The sequence below is a fragment of the Gigantopelta aegis genome, chromosome 2 (assembly GCF_016097555.1).
Source record: "Gigantopelta aegis isolate Gae_Host chromosome 2, Gae_host_genome, whole genome shotgun sequence".
Lineage (NCBI taxonomy): Eukaryota > Metazoa > Mollusca > Gastropoda > Neomphalida > Peltospiridae > Gigantopelta > Gigantopelta aegis.
In genome coordinates this window covers 5,664,243-5,683,042 of record NC_054700.1, presented here as the reverse complement: position 1 = coordinate 5,683,042, position 18,800 = coordinate 5,664,243, and the positions used below count along the sequence as shown (strand labels likewise).

General features: G+C 36.1%; 1 protein-coding gene across 2 annotated transcripts in view; it reads right to left on the bottom strand.

The window, feature by feature from the left end:
• Positions 1-639: 639 nt before the first annotated feature.
• LOC121380361 (small conductance calcium-activated potassium channel protein 2-like) overlaps positions 640-18,800 on the bottom strand; it is a 165,472-nt gene continuing 147,311 nt past the window's right edge. Inside the window, exons 8-10 of one of the 2 annotated variants that reach the window (XM_041509145.1) lie at positions 15,941-16,012; positions 11,262-11,363; positions 640-9,661 (exon numbers count right to left, since the gene is read on the bottom strand). In XM_041509145.1, coding sequence (XP_041365079.1) covers positions 9,491-9,661; positions 11,262-11,363; positions 15,941-16,012 — 345 coding nt within the window. In that variant the 3' untranslated portion in view covers positions 640-9,490. The remainder of the gene's footprint in view (positions 9,662-11,261; positions 11,364-15,940; positions 16,013-18,800) is intronic. The other variant, XM_041509153.1, reaches the window with a different exon arrangement.

The following is an 18,800-nucleotide window of genomic DNA, read 5'->3' as shown; positions in this document are numbered from 1 at the left end:
TGCAAACAAATAAAGTGATGATCAACATCAATATAAAAATTCAACAGTTAAATTAAAACCAGTGTAAAGAACTGCACAAAATACCAATATCACGGATATATATAATTAAAATTTAGAGTAAAAGTCGGTATCACGTAGAAACTGTAAAATAAGTTCTGGATGGAATCGAAATGATTCCATCGCATTTGTTTGTCCAAATATATCTTTTCGATTTTCTTTGAGGTGGAGGATCCTTCTTCAAAATAAATGAATGGGTCAAGTATGTATGACCGATGCGACCACGACATCCTTCCTGCACCGTCTATAGGAGGACTACCACTCTCCTTAACTGGCTTGATAGATCGTTCCAGCCAGTGCACCACGACTGGTATACCAAAGGTATGTGCTATCCTGTATGTGGGATGGTGCATATAAAATATCCCTTGCTACTAATGAAAACATGTAGCGGGTTTCTTCTCTAAGACTATGTAAAAATTACCATATGTTTGACATCTAATAGCCGATGATTAATAAATCATTGTGCTCTAGTGGTGTCGTTAAAAAGGCCTTTAAACCAATTTTTCATATAATTCTAAATAAGTGTTGAGTGCATCATGTGTAAACATGGATCTCATGCAACACACAACAAAACGCATCGACTATTTACAACGTTTTATTTGTTTCTCAGATGATTTGGTTTGTAAAAAGCAACAGGGAATATATTTTTTTTAAAGAAGAAAAAAACAACAAATTAACAAAGTAAACATGCACTGTTAACAAGGGATGGTATTAACATTGCACTTGGATTTATACAGTTCATTTAAACAAAGCCATATTACCTCGAACCTCAAACCACCTGTGTAAGACATGATAATGAGATTCCGTGTTAATTGCTCTAGTTACACGCAGTTACCGTGTGATGCGCGCAAACGTAGAGTAGATCCTACTTTAAAACTTTGAAATGGATTGTGGAAACTGCAATCAGGGTCATCTATAGAGCCGGTTTATTGATCCGCGGGGCCGGTAGCACAATTAACAGCGGGGCCGCCTTCCCAGGATATATATTTTGCAGCCTCCTCGGGGAGAAGGGGAAAATAAATGTACATATCACTGCGGGGCTCGTAGCTGTGCTACTAAGATAAACCGACTCTGGTCATCTATGTTTTAGGTCTGTTTAACCCACACCAGATATGATCTTTGGAGGGGGGGGGTCCCATCTTTCCCCGGACTTGAAAATGTCCATATTGTACAATATTTATTTCAGTGAAGAGTTCACTCGTTAATAATGTCAACTTCAGTTGATACTTCGTAATCGGCACATGTCGTTCCCAATTCGTAACCAATTTAAATGCTACCCTTCAAATCGCATTTACTTTATCACCCCACACACCCCAACCCCCCTAGACGTACAGACAGACGCCCTCTCAATTACACAAGTGGACTTGCATTTTCGTTTTGATAGTGGGGATGGGGGATGTGTGTGTGTGTGTGTGTGTGTGTGTGTGTGTGTGTGTTGGTGGTCAAAGAGAGACTAGTTTTTCAAAATCCCAAATACTGTAGGTCGTTATTCTTTGGGAGCCCTTGTTCTATTCATCTTTTATTTGTACATCATTTAACTATCACACAATAACAAGACATGTATTTAATAAGGCGCCATGCCAACGCATGGTTGGTTGAAAATCATCACATTAAAGAGTTTTGCCAACGCATGTCTGGTTGAAAATCATCACATTAAGTATTTATCTCAAAATCTTGAGATCGATATTGTTTTTTTGTTTTTTTAATCGACCACTGTATTTTTATACTAGGGAATGACGAAAATAAGCAAACTATTTGCAACAATAACTCCCATCACAAAGTCACCAAGAAAAAAACCAAAAGCTAATAATCAACACCTCAACAGAGTTTGAACTTATAAAACAATGTTTTACCCCCAGTACTGCAGGAACAAGAAAGAGCGCAATAAGAATAACGTCACAGACAAATGACTTAATTGCATTGGATTTAAATGGAATGGAAGAACGATGCATGATTTATGAAACAACACACGGATACACGTACACTTAGATCAAAACAGCCTAACTGACCGCTGAGTTCTTTTAATCACCAAAAGCAAAATACTACTACTACTAATAATAATAGTAATAATAATAATAATAATACCATCATCATCATCATATTAATAATAAATATAAATAAAATATTGAATTTTTTTCTCTCTCAAAATATCCATAGCAATATTTTATTTTCGCATCTTTGTTCTGTGACCGCCTCGAAGTATTTATTCGTATACAAGGTACCAAAGAAATTAATCAGAATACGAGACAAGGAATCACAGACGTAATGAACACCACTTTTTGTTCTGTAATTCATTTAATTAGTAACCCAAGAATGTTAATACACATGTGGATACACACACCATGACATTGTCTTAACGTTTACAGAATGGACAACGGACGGACTGATGCAGAAAAATAGAAAGACGAAACTAACTGAAACCCAACACAGACAGTAGATGATGAGCACATTAATAACAATGAATAACGTCTTCTTTTCTCGATCATAATTACAACCTTGAACAAAAAAACAACAACACATTTTAAACAATTGAATTAGGAACTTTACGAACAATCGCTTAAAACTGTGTACTTGGATATTTGTAGGTAAACAACGAAAAAAAGAGAGAAATGATATAATGCAGACAAATACAACTGTGGTTCATTATTCTGCAAATAATCTTTCTTTAATAATTATCCCAGCTTCCACTGAGGGGATTCGAACCAAATCCAGCATGTTATTAACTGAGCTAAAATGGGAAACAATATTAACTAATGCCCGTTGGGGCACATTATGAAACCACTATTACTCTTTTTACACACACTTGATGTTTGCGAAAATAGAACAAAAGGAGAGTTTTGCTTGATCGCTGATTTTTATGAGGGCAAGGATGCCATTAATGTCTATAGAACCATGCATCTCAGATGTTGTAAAATAAAATGCATGAACTAAGAAATAGCAAGCGATCTTCCATAAGGGTGTTAGCACAGACCAGTATTTAGAACATCATTCAATACACTAGGCAAGTAAACCAAGTTCTTAAAATCAATCCCATTTGTTTTACTAATGTAATTAACAATAGTAATTTGGTTTTTGAAACCAACTGATTTTAAACAGCATAAAACAAACCTTTTGTCATGGTTTTGTGGAAGTTTAACAAAATCTAATAAACGTGTGATGCGGAGTTGGTAGGAAGCAGGCAAGTTCTGGAAATTTGCATAATTGCAAAGCCACAACCTATCTGACCAAAGAAAATCAATGGGTTGAGGTAGTGCAATTTTAGAGTCTCAAAGAGCAGTACATGAACGAACTGTAATAACACCAGATCTAATCCTTCAATTTGTGTAGCGTCAGTCTAGACTCGAAGTTTCAGTCGCGAGTGAAGACAGTAAACACGGAACTTACTGTTGTCTGTCTGGCTTAAAGTAATGTTTTCGGAAACACGTCAAACATTCTTGCATAATGACATTCGTCAAAACAAGGTCAATGGCTTGTGCATTAAGACTAAATTACGATATATCAAGGCTAACGGAAATACGTTCTTTGGGATTCATCGGAGGGAAAAGCTGCAATACGAAGTAATGGAATATTGTTTCTACGAACCATGGGGAATAAATGAACGAATGGATGAATGGATGGATATACATGTAATTATCGATGAATGAATGAATGAATGAATGAAAGATTGAAATATTTAATGTCATTCCAAAATGGGTTATGATTCACAGATGCATACATGTAAAATCGAACATTAGAGCAGTGGATGAAAAATCTAGATTTTCGGTGAATCTCTATTTTTCACAATGTTATTTTAAAGCAATACTTTCAACAACTGCACATGAAATTGGTAAGAATTGAGGAAGGAATAACAGTGAATAGTATAAATCAACTTCATTCTGGTTGAGTATGTACAGGAATAATTACATATAATTACATATAAACAATATTTACATATAAACATATTAATAACACTGTACTTGGTAGTAACATGAATATGGATTATATTATGTATAACTTCAAAGGGCAACAACAATTATTCACATCTTCACGTCTTACAAAAACTATTCTCCTCTGCTAGTCCCTTACCCTCTCCTACAAATGTTAACATTTCTATTTTGCAAGCTGTATTTAATCAAATTTGTATTAACTTTAAAAGCTTACTCTTGCATTAACATACCCCCACCTATCCCCCCAACCTCGCACACTGAAGCGTACGCCACTGAAAATGCAGATATTTGTGAACGGTCCCAAAGGTACTTTACAGAATTATTCAATATACAATTGAGTCTGTCAAAAAGAACTTTTATAGCAATAACATGTCTAGAACAGTCATTTCAGAATAGCTATGCATACCAAGATAATTATTCTATCTATATATAACGACCACCCGCATATACAGGCCAAAAGACTGAGTGTCATAGGTGGTCGTTGAGAACTTTTTGTTTTTTTATGCACTTGTATCGAACACTGTACAAATGCATATACATACATACATACATACATACATACATACGTACATACGTACGTACATACGTACGTACGTACATACATACATACATGTTTATATATTTCCGGGGTTTTTTCATGTTGCTTAATAAAGAAAGTATGAAGTGTGAAAACGAAAGATCATGATTAACAGAATATGAACAACATGTACGATAAAACCCAAACGTTTTCATTGGTGATTCAGTAAATAATTTTTTTTTAAGAATGGTTGAATGTTAAAAACACATTGTATTGCAGATACATGCAATACATCTGCCATTTGGTTATTTCTTACGTGTTTCCGCTGCGATACATGCATAAATCTGCCATTTGGTTATTTCTTAAGTGTATCCTATTAAAACATGTGTTTACAACTTACAACTCATATTGCAAACTTGCAAACTTGCAAACATTAAAACATATCTGAAGCTGTATTAAACTTAACGTTATCACCTTCGAGTTTATGACATTGTAGTTACCAATCATCTATCGCGAAAAGCTGTGTGAACTGGAGATCTTGACAGGGAATATTATTTCTCAAATTATTCCAGCCATATGTTTTCTTCTTCACTAGAGCAACAACTTTGATTGCTAGGAATGTCTACCAGTTTTTTCGCTCCTACTAACATTATAATTTAATGGATGAGGCAGACTTTTAAGTAATTTGTATAGGCGACAGAGGTTGGCGAGATGAAACAGAATCGACTAGACAGATAGCCTTGGAGTACATTACACAATATACTTGATGTATTTAATTGATTACGCCCGAAACAGATTGACTGAAAGCACAATGGTTGGCAAACCTAGTAAGATACGTACAATTTATAGGACGAAACACGCCCATAAACACAACCAGAATTGTATTACTGCACACAACGGAGTCGAAAATAACGCCACCATGAATAGGAGCTACTTTCTGAACCCCTACCCTAAATCATACCATGTTTGTACAAACGCATATCTGAACTTGGAGATTAAATTTTCAAATATAGTTCAGATAGTAGGTGATATATCGCAAGGACATGCGTATCTTATGTCAACAAAGTGGACAGATATAGGTGCGAGATCTAAGATGGGAAATTTTACATAAAGAACAAAACAAAGATGGAGGAGTTCACATAAAGACCAAAACTTATTTGTCCTGCTGCGTGGAAATCGGGAAGAAAATGGGTTAGTATATGAATTGTGTTATGTTTAAATAAACATCAGACTAATACAGCCAGAATCCTGACAAATATCGTTAAATGTGAGGAACAACACCACCATTTGAACTGCTTAATAAAGCCATTTTGTTAATTCATCACTTACTAAACTTTGCAGTACCAGGGCAGCGATGCTGATAATCAGAAAATGACGATCCTACTTGATACTAAACGCCCAAATGTATGTCTAGAACTAACCATTTACGATATGCAATGGACAGATGAGGTGTAGGTTAAATTTGGATTTATTTGAGGCTAGTATTTCCAGATATATACAGCAAGAACTGAACCTGTTACTAAATCATTTGAAAATTATGCATAGGCCTCACGCGAGTGGATGAAGTGAGCAAAGACTTCGCTCTGATCAGCTTGACTTCACCCTGGCAATGACCTTTTAAAGAAAGAAAAACAAATCTCCTTCCTATTAAAAGCTTCATCTTTTCTTAGTTTGAGAAAGAAGTGACTTCGCCCTATAATTTATACTTCGTGTGAGGCCTCAATGTATACTGTGAAGTCATGAATGCTATTGGAATAGTTATATTGTATTAAGTTTCTAAACTAGCTTTCGTAAACAAATCTTGTTTTTTATTTGGCAAGTTAGTTAAGGAGGATGGCTATTTCTCTGGGAATGGTATCGTATCTGGAATTCTGTTACTCTTTACAGTATGTCCCAAAGAAAATCGGTTATCAGATTGTGGCGCCAGCTATTACGTACCATCTCACTGTTGGACTAATGAAATGTTATTTGATGATATATCCTTAAGTTCACTCAAGATAAAGAAACTTACAATATATAGAATAAAAGCAAACAATATATTTGTACTTACGTGTTACACTACAATGACGATATAAAAATAGTGATTTTAAAATGTATTATTACTATTGTTTTAGTGAATAATGGCAGACCAATTATTAACAAAGTTGATGTCAAAATCGTATGATTAATTCCCTAAAATATTCTCAAAGATTTTAGTCGGGTCACTAAATGTTTTATGAATACACTAACTTCAACACATAACAAAACCAAAACCAAAACCAAAAATGTGATGACGAACAAATGGGAAATGGGGTGGGTGGGTGTTCTTATAATTTATGACTGTTTTAGGAAAGGAATATTTCAATGCTAGAATACGACTATTTGGCGTCTTCGGGTGGTAAACGCTCTGGAACATTTCGACTGGTTTCCATCGTACTCTATGTGCTATCACATTCGTTTAACGTTAGATGCAAACAACCAGTCTAAGAAGCGAAAGCTGAAGCCCCCAGAACGTGTCTGACGTTTATGAGTGATGCGTTTTTCAGTTTACTGAATGGTGATCGTATACTGTGCACAGTTTTGTTTCTTGTGCTTGTATACATGTAGCGCACGTGCAGTTCACGTGTAGTTCGACAGTGTCAACTGACCACAGCACACCCAAGGCACTGTTTTTGGATCGTTGCAGTTTCCTGGTGCAGGTCGTCCATTCATCTGTAAGGTCTGTTCCAGAATTAATCAAGACGTGAAGAGAAGGGAGGGAAGGGTTGGGAGGTACCGTACATTTTTATCTTAAGCCTGGTTTAGTATATCGTATATTTTCAGAAAACCGCTTTGTCGTTCAAATTCCCTTATGCTGACATGGCTTAAATAAATGATTTACTTTCTGTATAGTGGATATATAAACAAGATTGTCTCTGCCACTTCTATGGGATGAATTCTGGAACTACCTCCGACCACCAAGAATTAATGTCTGCCTCCTAGCGCATCGGATTGTCTGAGTGGACAAACACATTAGCAGGCAACTTCCTCATGCTGTGTCCTTCCGGGTTCCACAAGGAGCTCACTGCAAACCAGGTCACACGGAATTCCCATGTCACTTAAAATCAATGTTAAAACAGTCCTGTCTTGACTTCAGGTTATACAGAGTTTTCACTTAAAATTAACCTTGAACAATCCTTATTTCAGGTTTCACAGAATTCCCATATCACTCAAAATCAATCTTCAGTGGTGTTCACTTCAGGTCTAAACAGTCCTCATTTTAGGTTTTAAAGAGTTTCTATCATACCAAGTCAGTCTTCGGGTAGTATTCCACTATCATACCAGTCCAACCGATCATAAAACAGTCCACATTTCAGGTTGAATGCCAGTATCATACCAGTCCAACCGATCACACTTTTCATACCAATGTCCAACAGTTTACATATGATGTTGTACACAATTTTCACACCATTCCAAAGGAATCTTAATCAGACCACACTCTAGGTGGAACAGGGTTCTCATATCACTCCAAACACTCGTAAACAGTGCACATTAAGTCTTTAGGTTTTCAGAATCCGCATATCACTCGAGAGCAATTTCAAAATCTAAGTGTGAACAGCTACGGATGTACCGAATTCTCGTATCACAGTAAACTATTTGTTTTAATCCTAAACGCTGTAAGGTTGAAACATTGCCAGACAAACATAGCATTCGTTATTGTTTACAGAGTGCAGTGTTTCCATTTTACTGAATCACATTTATTCTCATCTTAAACAGGGCAAACTATTTGTTCTTGCATTAAATGGTGTAAAGAGTGGACTGTACAGAATTACACCATCAGCGTAAACCGCTCGGTCTCAGGCTAAACAGTACACACTACATGCTATACCCAATTATGCGTCATTTAACTATTTGTTCCACTGCTAAATGCATAGAATGTCCTTACGACTGTTTGTTTTCATGTTGAACGGTGCACATAACCAGCTGTATGGAATTTCTTTACCTCCTGAGCTATGAACACTCTACGTTTTAACCACTGTAACAAAACATTTGCTGTTGTGTTAAACAGCAGCACCCACAGTCTGTACAGAACGTGGAATCGGAACCATTCGTCAGGTGCGTTTTGTTTGGCTTATGAAGCTGTAACGTCCAGACCAAAGCCTTTGACAAAGTCCTCACATTTTAACTGAACACTGTCTGCATCGCCCAGACTTTGTCACAGCACTGAGTGTAAACTTGATGAGATTTTACATGATGTGTCCATGTCATCGTAAACCTTTCGCTCTGAAGTGTTGAAGACTTTAGAATGTTCTTCGTTGGTGGTTGATATCATAAATCAGCGAACATTATGTGGATTGTACAGAATTTACACCAGGCGATGGTGTTTGCATTCAGTTTGTCATGTTGGTAATGTTATTTCTAAACTGAGATGACCATGTTGTATCAAATTCTGTCATTCACCAACTCAATCCGTCTTTTATTGTAGTTGCAATTTGTTTCTTGTTGTTATTTATTAGAATGATTATGATTTGGCAGCATCACTACTCACAATCGTATAAAGGTTTCCTGTCAATGCAACTTCAATATGACTTTACCACTGTATAGCAGTCGCAGTAATGTATAAACGAGTCTTAAGTCTGAAAACACTTCATCCCTGACATTTCGCTGTTGCGTGCCTTCGATCCGTAACTTCCTGTGCTCCGTTGATGCCGGTTCTTGATTGGTAAACATTAAAGAATCTAAACTCATGACTCATTCCCAAGACTCTCGTCTCTAACCGCATGCAGTTTGCACACAGAGTGAGTCTAGTTTGAGACCTTTGAGTCCAAACTCCAAATCTTCACAATCTTCCCGGACCTTGGTTCGGAGGGCTTCTCAGAAAGTTTCGGCTTTGTACTGGGCGCGGTACTTGTCCCTCTGTGCACATAGTCTCGTGTCATTTGGGTGGTCTTTGTTGTAATTTTTATTATCGGGATTGAGGGACGTCGACCTGCCTCTAGGTACGTGGGTGTCTTGCATGGTCGCGTGATCGTTATATTTGGCTACTGGTGTTCAATGACTGTGGGAGGGGGCGTCGTCGACGAGGGGGAGAGAATCGCCGAGGTTCCATGGGTCGGAGTTCTGCTGTTCTGCACTGTCGCTGTTCCTGTTGGTGCTGGGACAGACTCTGGGCGATCAGCCGCGGCAGGACTTCCAGCTGAGTCTAGTGAAAGAAAAAAGAAAACAAACTTCGCTATACTTGGGCATGAACGTAAAAATAAACTTGGCTATTCTTGGACATGAAAGAGAAAACAAACTTCGCTATACTTGGGAATGAAAACAAACTTCGCTATACTAGGACATGAAAGAAAAAAACCCTTCGCTATACTTGAGCACGAACGTAAAAATAAACTTGGCTATTCTAGGACATGATAGAAAAAACAAGCTTCGCTATACTTGGGAATGAACGTTAAAATAAAGTTGGCTATTCCTGGACATGAAAGAGAAAACAAACTTTGCTATACTGTGCATGAAAAGGAAACAAACTTCGCTATACTTGGACATAAAAGAGAAAACACACTTCGCTATACTTGGAACTAAAAGGAAAACAAACTTCGCTATTCTTGGGCACGAATATAAAATAAACGTTGCTATACTTGGGCATGAAAATAAAACAAAATTCGCTATACTTAGGCATGAACGTAAAAACAAACTTGGCTGTACTTGGACGTGAAAGAGAAAACCAACTTCACTATAATTAGGCATGAACGTAAAAATAAACTTGTCTATACTTCGACATGAAAAAGAAAACCAACTTCGCTATACTTGGACATGAAAGAGGAAACAAACTTCGCTCTACTTGGGAAGAAAAAGAAAAACAAATTTCGCTATACATGGGCATGAACATATGAAAAGAAAACAAACTTGACAACATATGAACATGAAAAAGAAGAAAAGACAAACATCACACTACATGGGCATGAAAAAAATCAATCTTCGCAATACATGAGCATATGAAAATTAACCCCAACCCCCCCCCCCCCCCAAAAAAAAAAAACCCCAACAAAACAACAACAAAAACAACAAACAACAACCCCCAACAAATTTCTCAATACGTGAACATCAAAAAGAAAGCAAACTTATCCAGACATGGATATGAAAAGATAAACGAACTTAGCTATACGTGATCATGAACATGAAAAAACCCCTAGTCATTCATAAACATAAACATGAAAAACAAAACAACCCTGGATATGCATGATTTGTAAATTAAATCAACAGACATAGATAAATCCATCATTCTTCATGGAGCAGACAACATTATTCCCTATGGGTAGGTAAACTGCTGTTGTATATTTATATTTATATCTTGACCAATATTAATACACACTGCACATAAAAGAGATAATTTTTGTTATTTGTAAAAACTCTTTTCATTTCGTTTTACGTCAAGCCAATTTTGAATTAATCACAAAACAGATATATATTGGAGACTGGAACGGGGTGCGGATGCATCTATCAAAATGATTATCCTGTCTCTAATTTAGCTAGGAGATCGTATCCACTGACTTCTGTCTAATGCAGATTTAGATTTGTGAAACCAATATTTGAATGGCAGTCCTCCTACAGACAGCGTAAGGAATCTTCGGGAGTGGCAGTCCTTATATAGACATAGCACCTGGCAACAAATCGTGGAAACAATCACAACCTTGCCACTCTGTCTTTCGCGGATATACGATTTTTTATTATGATAACAGTTTTGTCGTCCAGATGGAAATTAGCTGTATTTGTTTTTAAAAGTCTAAAACAAAGAAAACCTGTACCTGCATCGCCAACAAACTTTCTTCAATCTTGTTAACTCGTTTCTCTAACGTCGACTGGTTGCCATGCATATCTGTCACCATCTCCTGTATATGAGACTGGCACTGCAATAGTTGAAAAGAGAAAACAATACTAACACCCCGAGATACAATGCACCATTGTTTAATACATGTTGGTTATATACAATGTAGAATACTGAGTAATAGGGTTACAGAGATATTGCATTATTTATAATACTGTAACCGGCTTCCGTATCTACCTGGACATGTTTATGTTTTAACGCTGGTAGATGCCGAATTTGTCTTGCATCTTAGTTAATTATGGATATGATATTAATCAGGGATGTAACAACCATTTAAACATAGATTTGACTGCTGAAAACACTATATACCATATGTCAATAAAGATGCGTTTCGTTTTGTTACCATCTCAGATCAAACGCAATGTTAAAATTCATTTATAAAAAACCCACACACCAAAACAAATAAACTAAGAGCTGAAATCACATTAAAAGACCTTGAACCCGCTCCACACACACACACACACACACACACACACACACATGCACACTCACACTCACACACACCCCTTGTTAATCGATGACTGTAATTTCAGATATATACCTAATTAAACATAATACCTTAGTAACTGTCCATGTGGGGATGAGACTGGTGATATTGCAGATTACGTGTGCGATAGTCAGGTTCTTAAACATTTAAAGGTGGCTCAAATGACAGCAATATTTTGGTTGGTATTAAATTATTTAATATTTACACTGCATGTAGCAGATTCATAATAATTATGATATACGGCCAAAGTTCTAATACAAGTTTGGTATTCGTGAAATAAAAATTGTAAGCAATTTGTTAAAAAGGGAGGCACTTATTATTTTTATGGGGAACAGGTTTTATTTAACCACTTTTTAGAATGTTTTAAATGAAATAAAACCCAATAAGAGTTGCCGTCAATTAGGGCCGAGGTTTGAAATTTTGAGTATGGAATCAGCCCATTGAGAAATATTTAATTTAAAGTTTATACAGAACATTTTGTTTAAACTACTTACAACTATCGACATTTCCATGAGCTTAATACAAACTGTACTCTTTTCGTATTGTAAAAGAGCACATGAAAACTTGTTGATTCTTTAAGTAATATTTAAACCACCAATTGTCGTTATTTAAAGGCATACTGTCAAAGATTAAAGAACCATATTTCTCTAAAAATGGATAATAAATACACATTACATTAATATTTGAAAACCAAATCTAGCTATTGCATCACCTTAACTGAACCACGATGGAGTAAAATCTATGTCAACCCTGTTGACAATATTAGTTTTTGAATTATAGACCATTGCCATAATTCAATTATTTTTTACGAAATATCATTAATAAGTGGAGTATGGTGGCCACGTAGATGGTTGAATAAAGTACATTTAGGGACAAATCAAATTTATATATTTTTAGGTAATACTTTGTTAGGCTGTTTAATAAGTCAGTGATCTGTGACAATATGCCTTTAAAACGTCTTCTGACATTCCCGCACCCATCCCCAATGTTCAGTTTGACGGTTTGAAAAGATGCGAAAGTATTAACAATTGCGAACAGCTCTTATACTAAATGTTATAAAAGTTTATCAGTCTTTCCATAGGGCTGAGAGTAAAACGTCTGAAAACACTAAAAATGTTGTCAGAACAGAACAGAACAGAACTTTATTTTCACTTAGGACGATAAATTGATTATTCCAACAAATGTTGATTTATCAACAGTACAGTCATTCTTAACATGTAAATAAAATTCCACTGATTAGACAGTAGCTGCAAATAAAGTAAAAAAAGTAAAAATAAAAACAATAACCAACAACAACCTATCTACAAAAAATAAACGACTGATTAGATATGTGTATATGTACATTTCATATTCATCTACAGCATGCAATCTTTATATCTATCTATCTATTAAGCGCTTAGAGTTATAGCATAAAAAAGCAGCAACTACAAATGATTTAAGTTTTCATTCTTAACGACACCTTTAATACATGAAACGAATTATTTTAACATAAACGTTTTAAAAATCTAATAATAATGGTAGCCATATATATATACATTTGCGTCTGATATGTAAATAAATAACTGATTGGTACATATTAGTATATACATTCAGTATGGGCCTGTTGCTTTAAGCCTGGTTTCCATAAAATATGTTATCGATGCAGACCTCTCTGTGCCCGACCTGCAAAGTTAAACAGGTTTCAACTTCTGAGATCCTTCGCCGATCCGACGCAATTTGTCTAGTACCGTGTTTTCATAAACATGTATTTGGTCTGCGTCATGCTGAATATGGGCATGTTCAAACATACCCCCACCACCGACCCTATAACATCATTGCGGTAACTAGAGTGGGTGGGCGGCGTCAGTTCGATTCATACTTTACTTCAAAGTGCGATTCAGTTCAAGATTAACTTAAATTAACAGATATGGATGCATTAATGATTGTTCAGTGATCAGACAACATTATTAACTATGGGTAGGTATTGCTGTTTTGTATTATATACGATAAACCAAACCAACGTTTATAGCTGTAACTTTCTTTCAAAATATAGCAACACAAACAATACAAACTCTTTGAAATAATATAACGAAGAAAAACAAACATATTTCGGACAAATGTTGAAGAAACACAAAATAAATATTTTATAGAGAAAAATAAAAAATAAGTCAATTGTTTTCTTTCTTTTTTTTTCTTCTTTTTTTTGGGTTTTTAAAAATTAAAATACTCATGTATTATGTTCTTGAAAACATGCTATTTAATGTGTATTTGATTAATTATGGTTGAATTCAAATCCAAAGTGTTTTGTTCTGTCGAACCACGCTGCGTTCAGAAATAGCCAACAACGCTAACGTTCGCCAACAATTTGACTGATTCTGAAACGGGTATAGTCATAAAACCAGTCTAGCTCAGGTTTTTTTACCGGGCGTAGCCAAACAGATTGGTTAAACGTCCGCTAGACTAGTTTATGCGCTTCACGTGTGGTTCACTGTCGCTGAACGTCATGGTACCAAATACTATGCGTCACAGGTATCATTTTGATATTACTACGCGTTTAATGATGTACATGTTGTTTCGGTTTATGTAAATAGTAATTGCCTTCTCTCTGTTCATTATAAGCCATTTTTAAAGTAACTTTCTTTGACTGGGTGTGAAACAATGAGTTAAATATTCGAATTTACAAATCCAAAGGACAAGACCAGAGTCATACAAGTAGTAACAGATGAGCCACAACAGAATACACAGTTCGTGCAACATCGTAAACAAGTCAATACAAGTCTGTTATAGTGTTGTTTTCAAAACCAGATCTGTACAAGACAGACATCAAGGAAAGTTCTTGTTAATATACAGCAGCGATAGTGGTACATGGGAGACAACTTTCACATCAGTATCAGTGTCTTATATATAATGGTACAGAAATAACCTACAAAACACCATATCCAACTCCCAAGTACCTTCTATTTAAAAAAATATATTATTAAGGTTAATACAGTTTAAACAAAAAGAAAAAGAAAAGAAACGAAAAAAACAACCCCAACAAACAAACAAACAAAACAAAAAACCCTTACAGTAGTGGTTATCTTTCTAAAATTGTATATTGTCTTTGATGACATTAAATAGGCCTTGCTTGTGGAAACAAATTAATCATACAATACTGCATAAATATGGGTCATAAGTGGATGAAATTATGTTGTGTTGGTGGAGGTGGCTGGTAAATATACTAGCTATGTAGTCAGGGAGTATGATTCCCTGAAATACTTTCATACTTTTGCTTTTTTAACGCATTCTGTTGTTGTATTATTGTTTCAGCTGCACAATTATTTCAGCGCTGAAAATAAACTGTTATTATATATGTATATAGTAATAATAATAATAATTAGGTAGAACAAACATATATATTGCTACTATATATATATATATATGTATATGTATATGTATATGTATATGTATATCCTAGATGCCCTGGATGATTTAATGATGGAATGACACATGCATATATAAATAGATACAACAGAAAGAGGTTAGTGTAACAAAATCTAGAGGAGCATGATCACTAAGCATGCAAAACCGAATCAAACATCTAAATCCACATTAGCTGTCCACCGACATAACTATACAAACGCCAAGTTTGAACACATGATGGATATTTTTAGGTATAGTTTTGTTTTTTACCATGTCCTTCTCTGAGTTAGAGAAACCCATTAACACATCAAAATTATATGCTTGCAGAAAACAGAGACCAAATAATGTTTTGACAATTTCGCCCTATGAGAGGACTGCCACTCTCTAGGGTAATATATCGTATTATGGTTTTATGAGAACTGCCATTCTTAAATGAACAAGTCATCTCAATCAAAATCGTATCTCTGCATAAGACATAGTCAAAGGATGTTTCGTTGGCAAATCTCAACCTTGTACAAGACAGAGTTCAATGGATATTTTTGACAGCTGTGATGCCACGAATCAAGATTGGTTGTGAGAACGTCTAACTCCCCGTCCTGACTTCTAATTAACGGATTAAAATATACTTGAAGTCTCAAATGGACAACTAATGTGGGTTGATCACTGCACACCATGCCGTTAAACCCTCCTTCTCTCGACACAATGAAATGACAATAAGACGTGTGTCAAACCTGGTTGTATTCAACATGAGGAATGGAGATATACACGCCCGCCCTCGAATCCAAACCCACCATTCCTACGGGCTAAAATGTGAAAGGAAACGAAGACGATGGTGAGACATCATGAGGCGGTGCATTAGGGGAAAAAAAACAAGCCTCAGTTTGGATTAAGTCAAACAGAACTAAAAGTACACACGTGATCATTGCCCCCAAAACAATGTCATGGATAAAAGATGAAAGAGATATTTTCTGTTCACAAAAACAAAAACAAAAAAAATTTGAAATGAAATTAACACAACAGCAAAAGTCTCATCAAATGCAGGCAGATTGACAGGGAGTTTTTTTTCTTCTGGACTTGGCCACTTTATAGTCTCGTTCAAACTAGATGTTTGCTCGAAAACACATGTAGCTCAATTATTAAAAAGCTTAATCGCAAGTTAGTGCAGTTTGGAACCTATTGGACATTCTCTTTGAGAATGGTCAATACAGCACAAATTGAAGTTTAGAGTAAAAGTCAGTATCTTATCTGTGATGTTTGTATTTGTATTTTTGCACAGTTCTTTACACTGTTTTTATTTATATCTTGAATTTTTCTGTTGATGTTGATCATCACCTTGTTTGTTTCCATTACCATAGTTTGACACCCAATAGCTGATGTATTTTTCGTGCTGGGGTGTCGTTAAACATTCATTCATTATTATTATTATTATCATTATAGATCGGACCAACAGTTGCTACATAACCAAAATATCTGTTTCGTCATAGGTTTGCTTTCAGCAGTGGTATAGTTTGAACGAGACTAGGCCATACAGATACAAATCTGACAGATATGATAAAACTTGTTTCCTTGGCGTAACCATTTAAATTTGTTCACCACCGTCATCATTTCTCCATCCCATAAAGCCTGATCGTGAACGCGTGATTTACGTGTGACACCATATTACAATATGACCAAAATGTGTAAGGGAATGACGAAACAACCCACAAGGAAAAGACAAAAGAACAGAAAAGGAAGCGAGTGAGATGTACAATGAACAAGACGTCTTCACCACGAAATCCTATCACTGATCCTAGTGAGGTGGAGCTGTTAATATTCTGGAATATAGGGGAGCTCTGTAACTAATATGTGTATATTAAGGGTGGGAGAACTGTTAATATTCTTGAATATAGGGGAGCTCTGTAACTAATATGTGGATATGAAGGGTGGGGGAGCTGTTAATATTCTGGAATATAGGGGAGCTCTGTAACTAATATGTGGATAAAGGGGAGGTGGAGCTGTTAATATTCTGGAATAGAGGAGAGTTCTGTAACTAATATGTGGATATTAAGAGTGGAGTTGCTGTTACTATTCTGGAATATGGAGAAGCCATCTAACTAATCTGAAGTATTGAAGAACCCTGTACCTATTCTGAGGTATGCAAAATAACCCAACCAAAACACCCCCAAAAATCCCAAACCTATAACTGTTCTGGTGTATGAAGATACCTTGTAACTATTCAGGTGTATTGTGGATCCCTTTTAAATTATTCTGGAGTATGAGGAAGCCCTGTAATTGTTCTAAGGTATGGAGAAACCCTATGTCTATTCTTGTGAATGAAGGGGCCTTGTAACTGTTCTGGAGTATGGAGAAACACTGTAACCATTCTGGAGTATAGAAAAACACAGTAACCTGTCTGGAGTGTAAGGGTCGGTAAGTATTCTCAGGTATGGGGAGCACTATAGGTAGTCTGGTATATGAAGGGACATTGTAACTATTCTAGAATATGGGGAATCTCTATAACTATTCTAAGGTATGGGGAAGCCTTATATCTATTCTGGGGTTTGAATGAACCCTGTATTCTGGGGTATGAGGAACCCTTAACTATTCTTGAGTATGGAGGAACCCTGTAATTATTTTGGAGTGTGGGACGATAATTGTAGCTATTCTGGTTCATGGGTCGCACTGTAACTATTCTGGAGTGAGGAGGGGGTGGGGTCTTTAACTATTCTAAGGGTATGGGGTCTGTGACTATTCTAAGGTATGGGGGCTGTGACTATTCTAGGGTAGGGGGCTTGACTATTCTAGGGTATGGGGGCTGTGACTATTCTAGGGTATGGGGGCTGTGACTATTCTAAGGGTATGGGGTCTGTGACTATTCTAAGGTATGGGGGCTGTGACTATTCTAGGGTATGGGGGCTGTGACTATTCTAGGGTAGAGGGCTGTAACTATTCTGGTGTATGAGAAAGCCATGTACCTATTCTGAGGTATGGAGAGTTTTGTAACTTTTCTTGAGTATTATTAGGGAGCCCTGTAAATATTCTAGAGTATGATGGAGATCTGTATCTTTGGAGTATGAGGGAGGATTTCATGAAAAGAGGAATCTAGTACTGAAAGCAATTTCGATATTTCTGGGTTATTTATAAAAAAAACAGTATGAGTGGGATCGATTAATTTGTAATTATTTATTACATATAAATGTAAAAAAAAAAATATATAGCTTTGTAAGTATGACATTGCACCTTTAAAACACAGATGAAGCCGACTCCTTTGACTGCTGATAACCGTGTCCGAAGACAGTCCTCTCAATTGTGCATGCGTTGTGTTGTCCAAGACTATATACACAAGTAAATATGATTTGCTTTACAAGGCTAAGATTTTATTTGACAAGTATTTTCGTGTAACGATTGCGCTGGGCTGAAAAACTCAATTATAGTCATTTAACATTTGTAGGGCGCCCCGTGGCGCCAGAAACTGCCATTGTGTTAAAGAGGGAGCGTCATCTTAGTCGGTTAATGTGCTTACAGATGGCGAGACGGTTCATTATTGTAGGGTTTGTCCACATCCGAAAAGAAACACGATTTCTAACGATCGATCTCGACCCTTTGCTTACA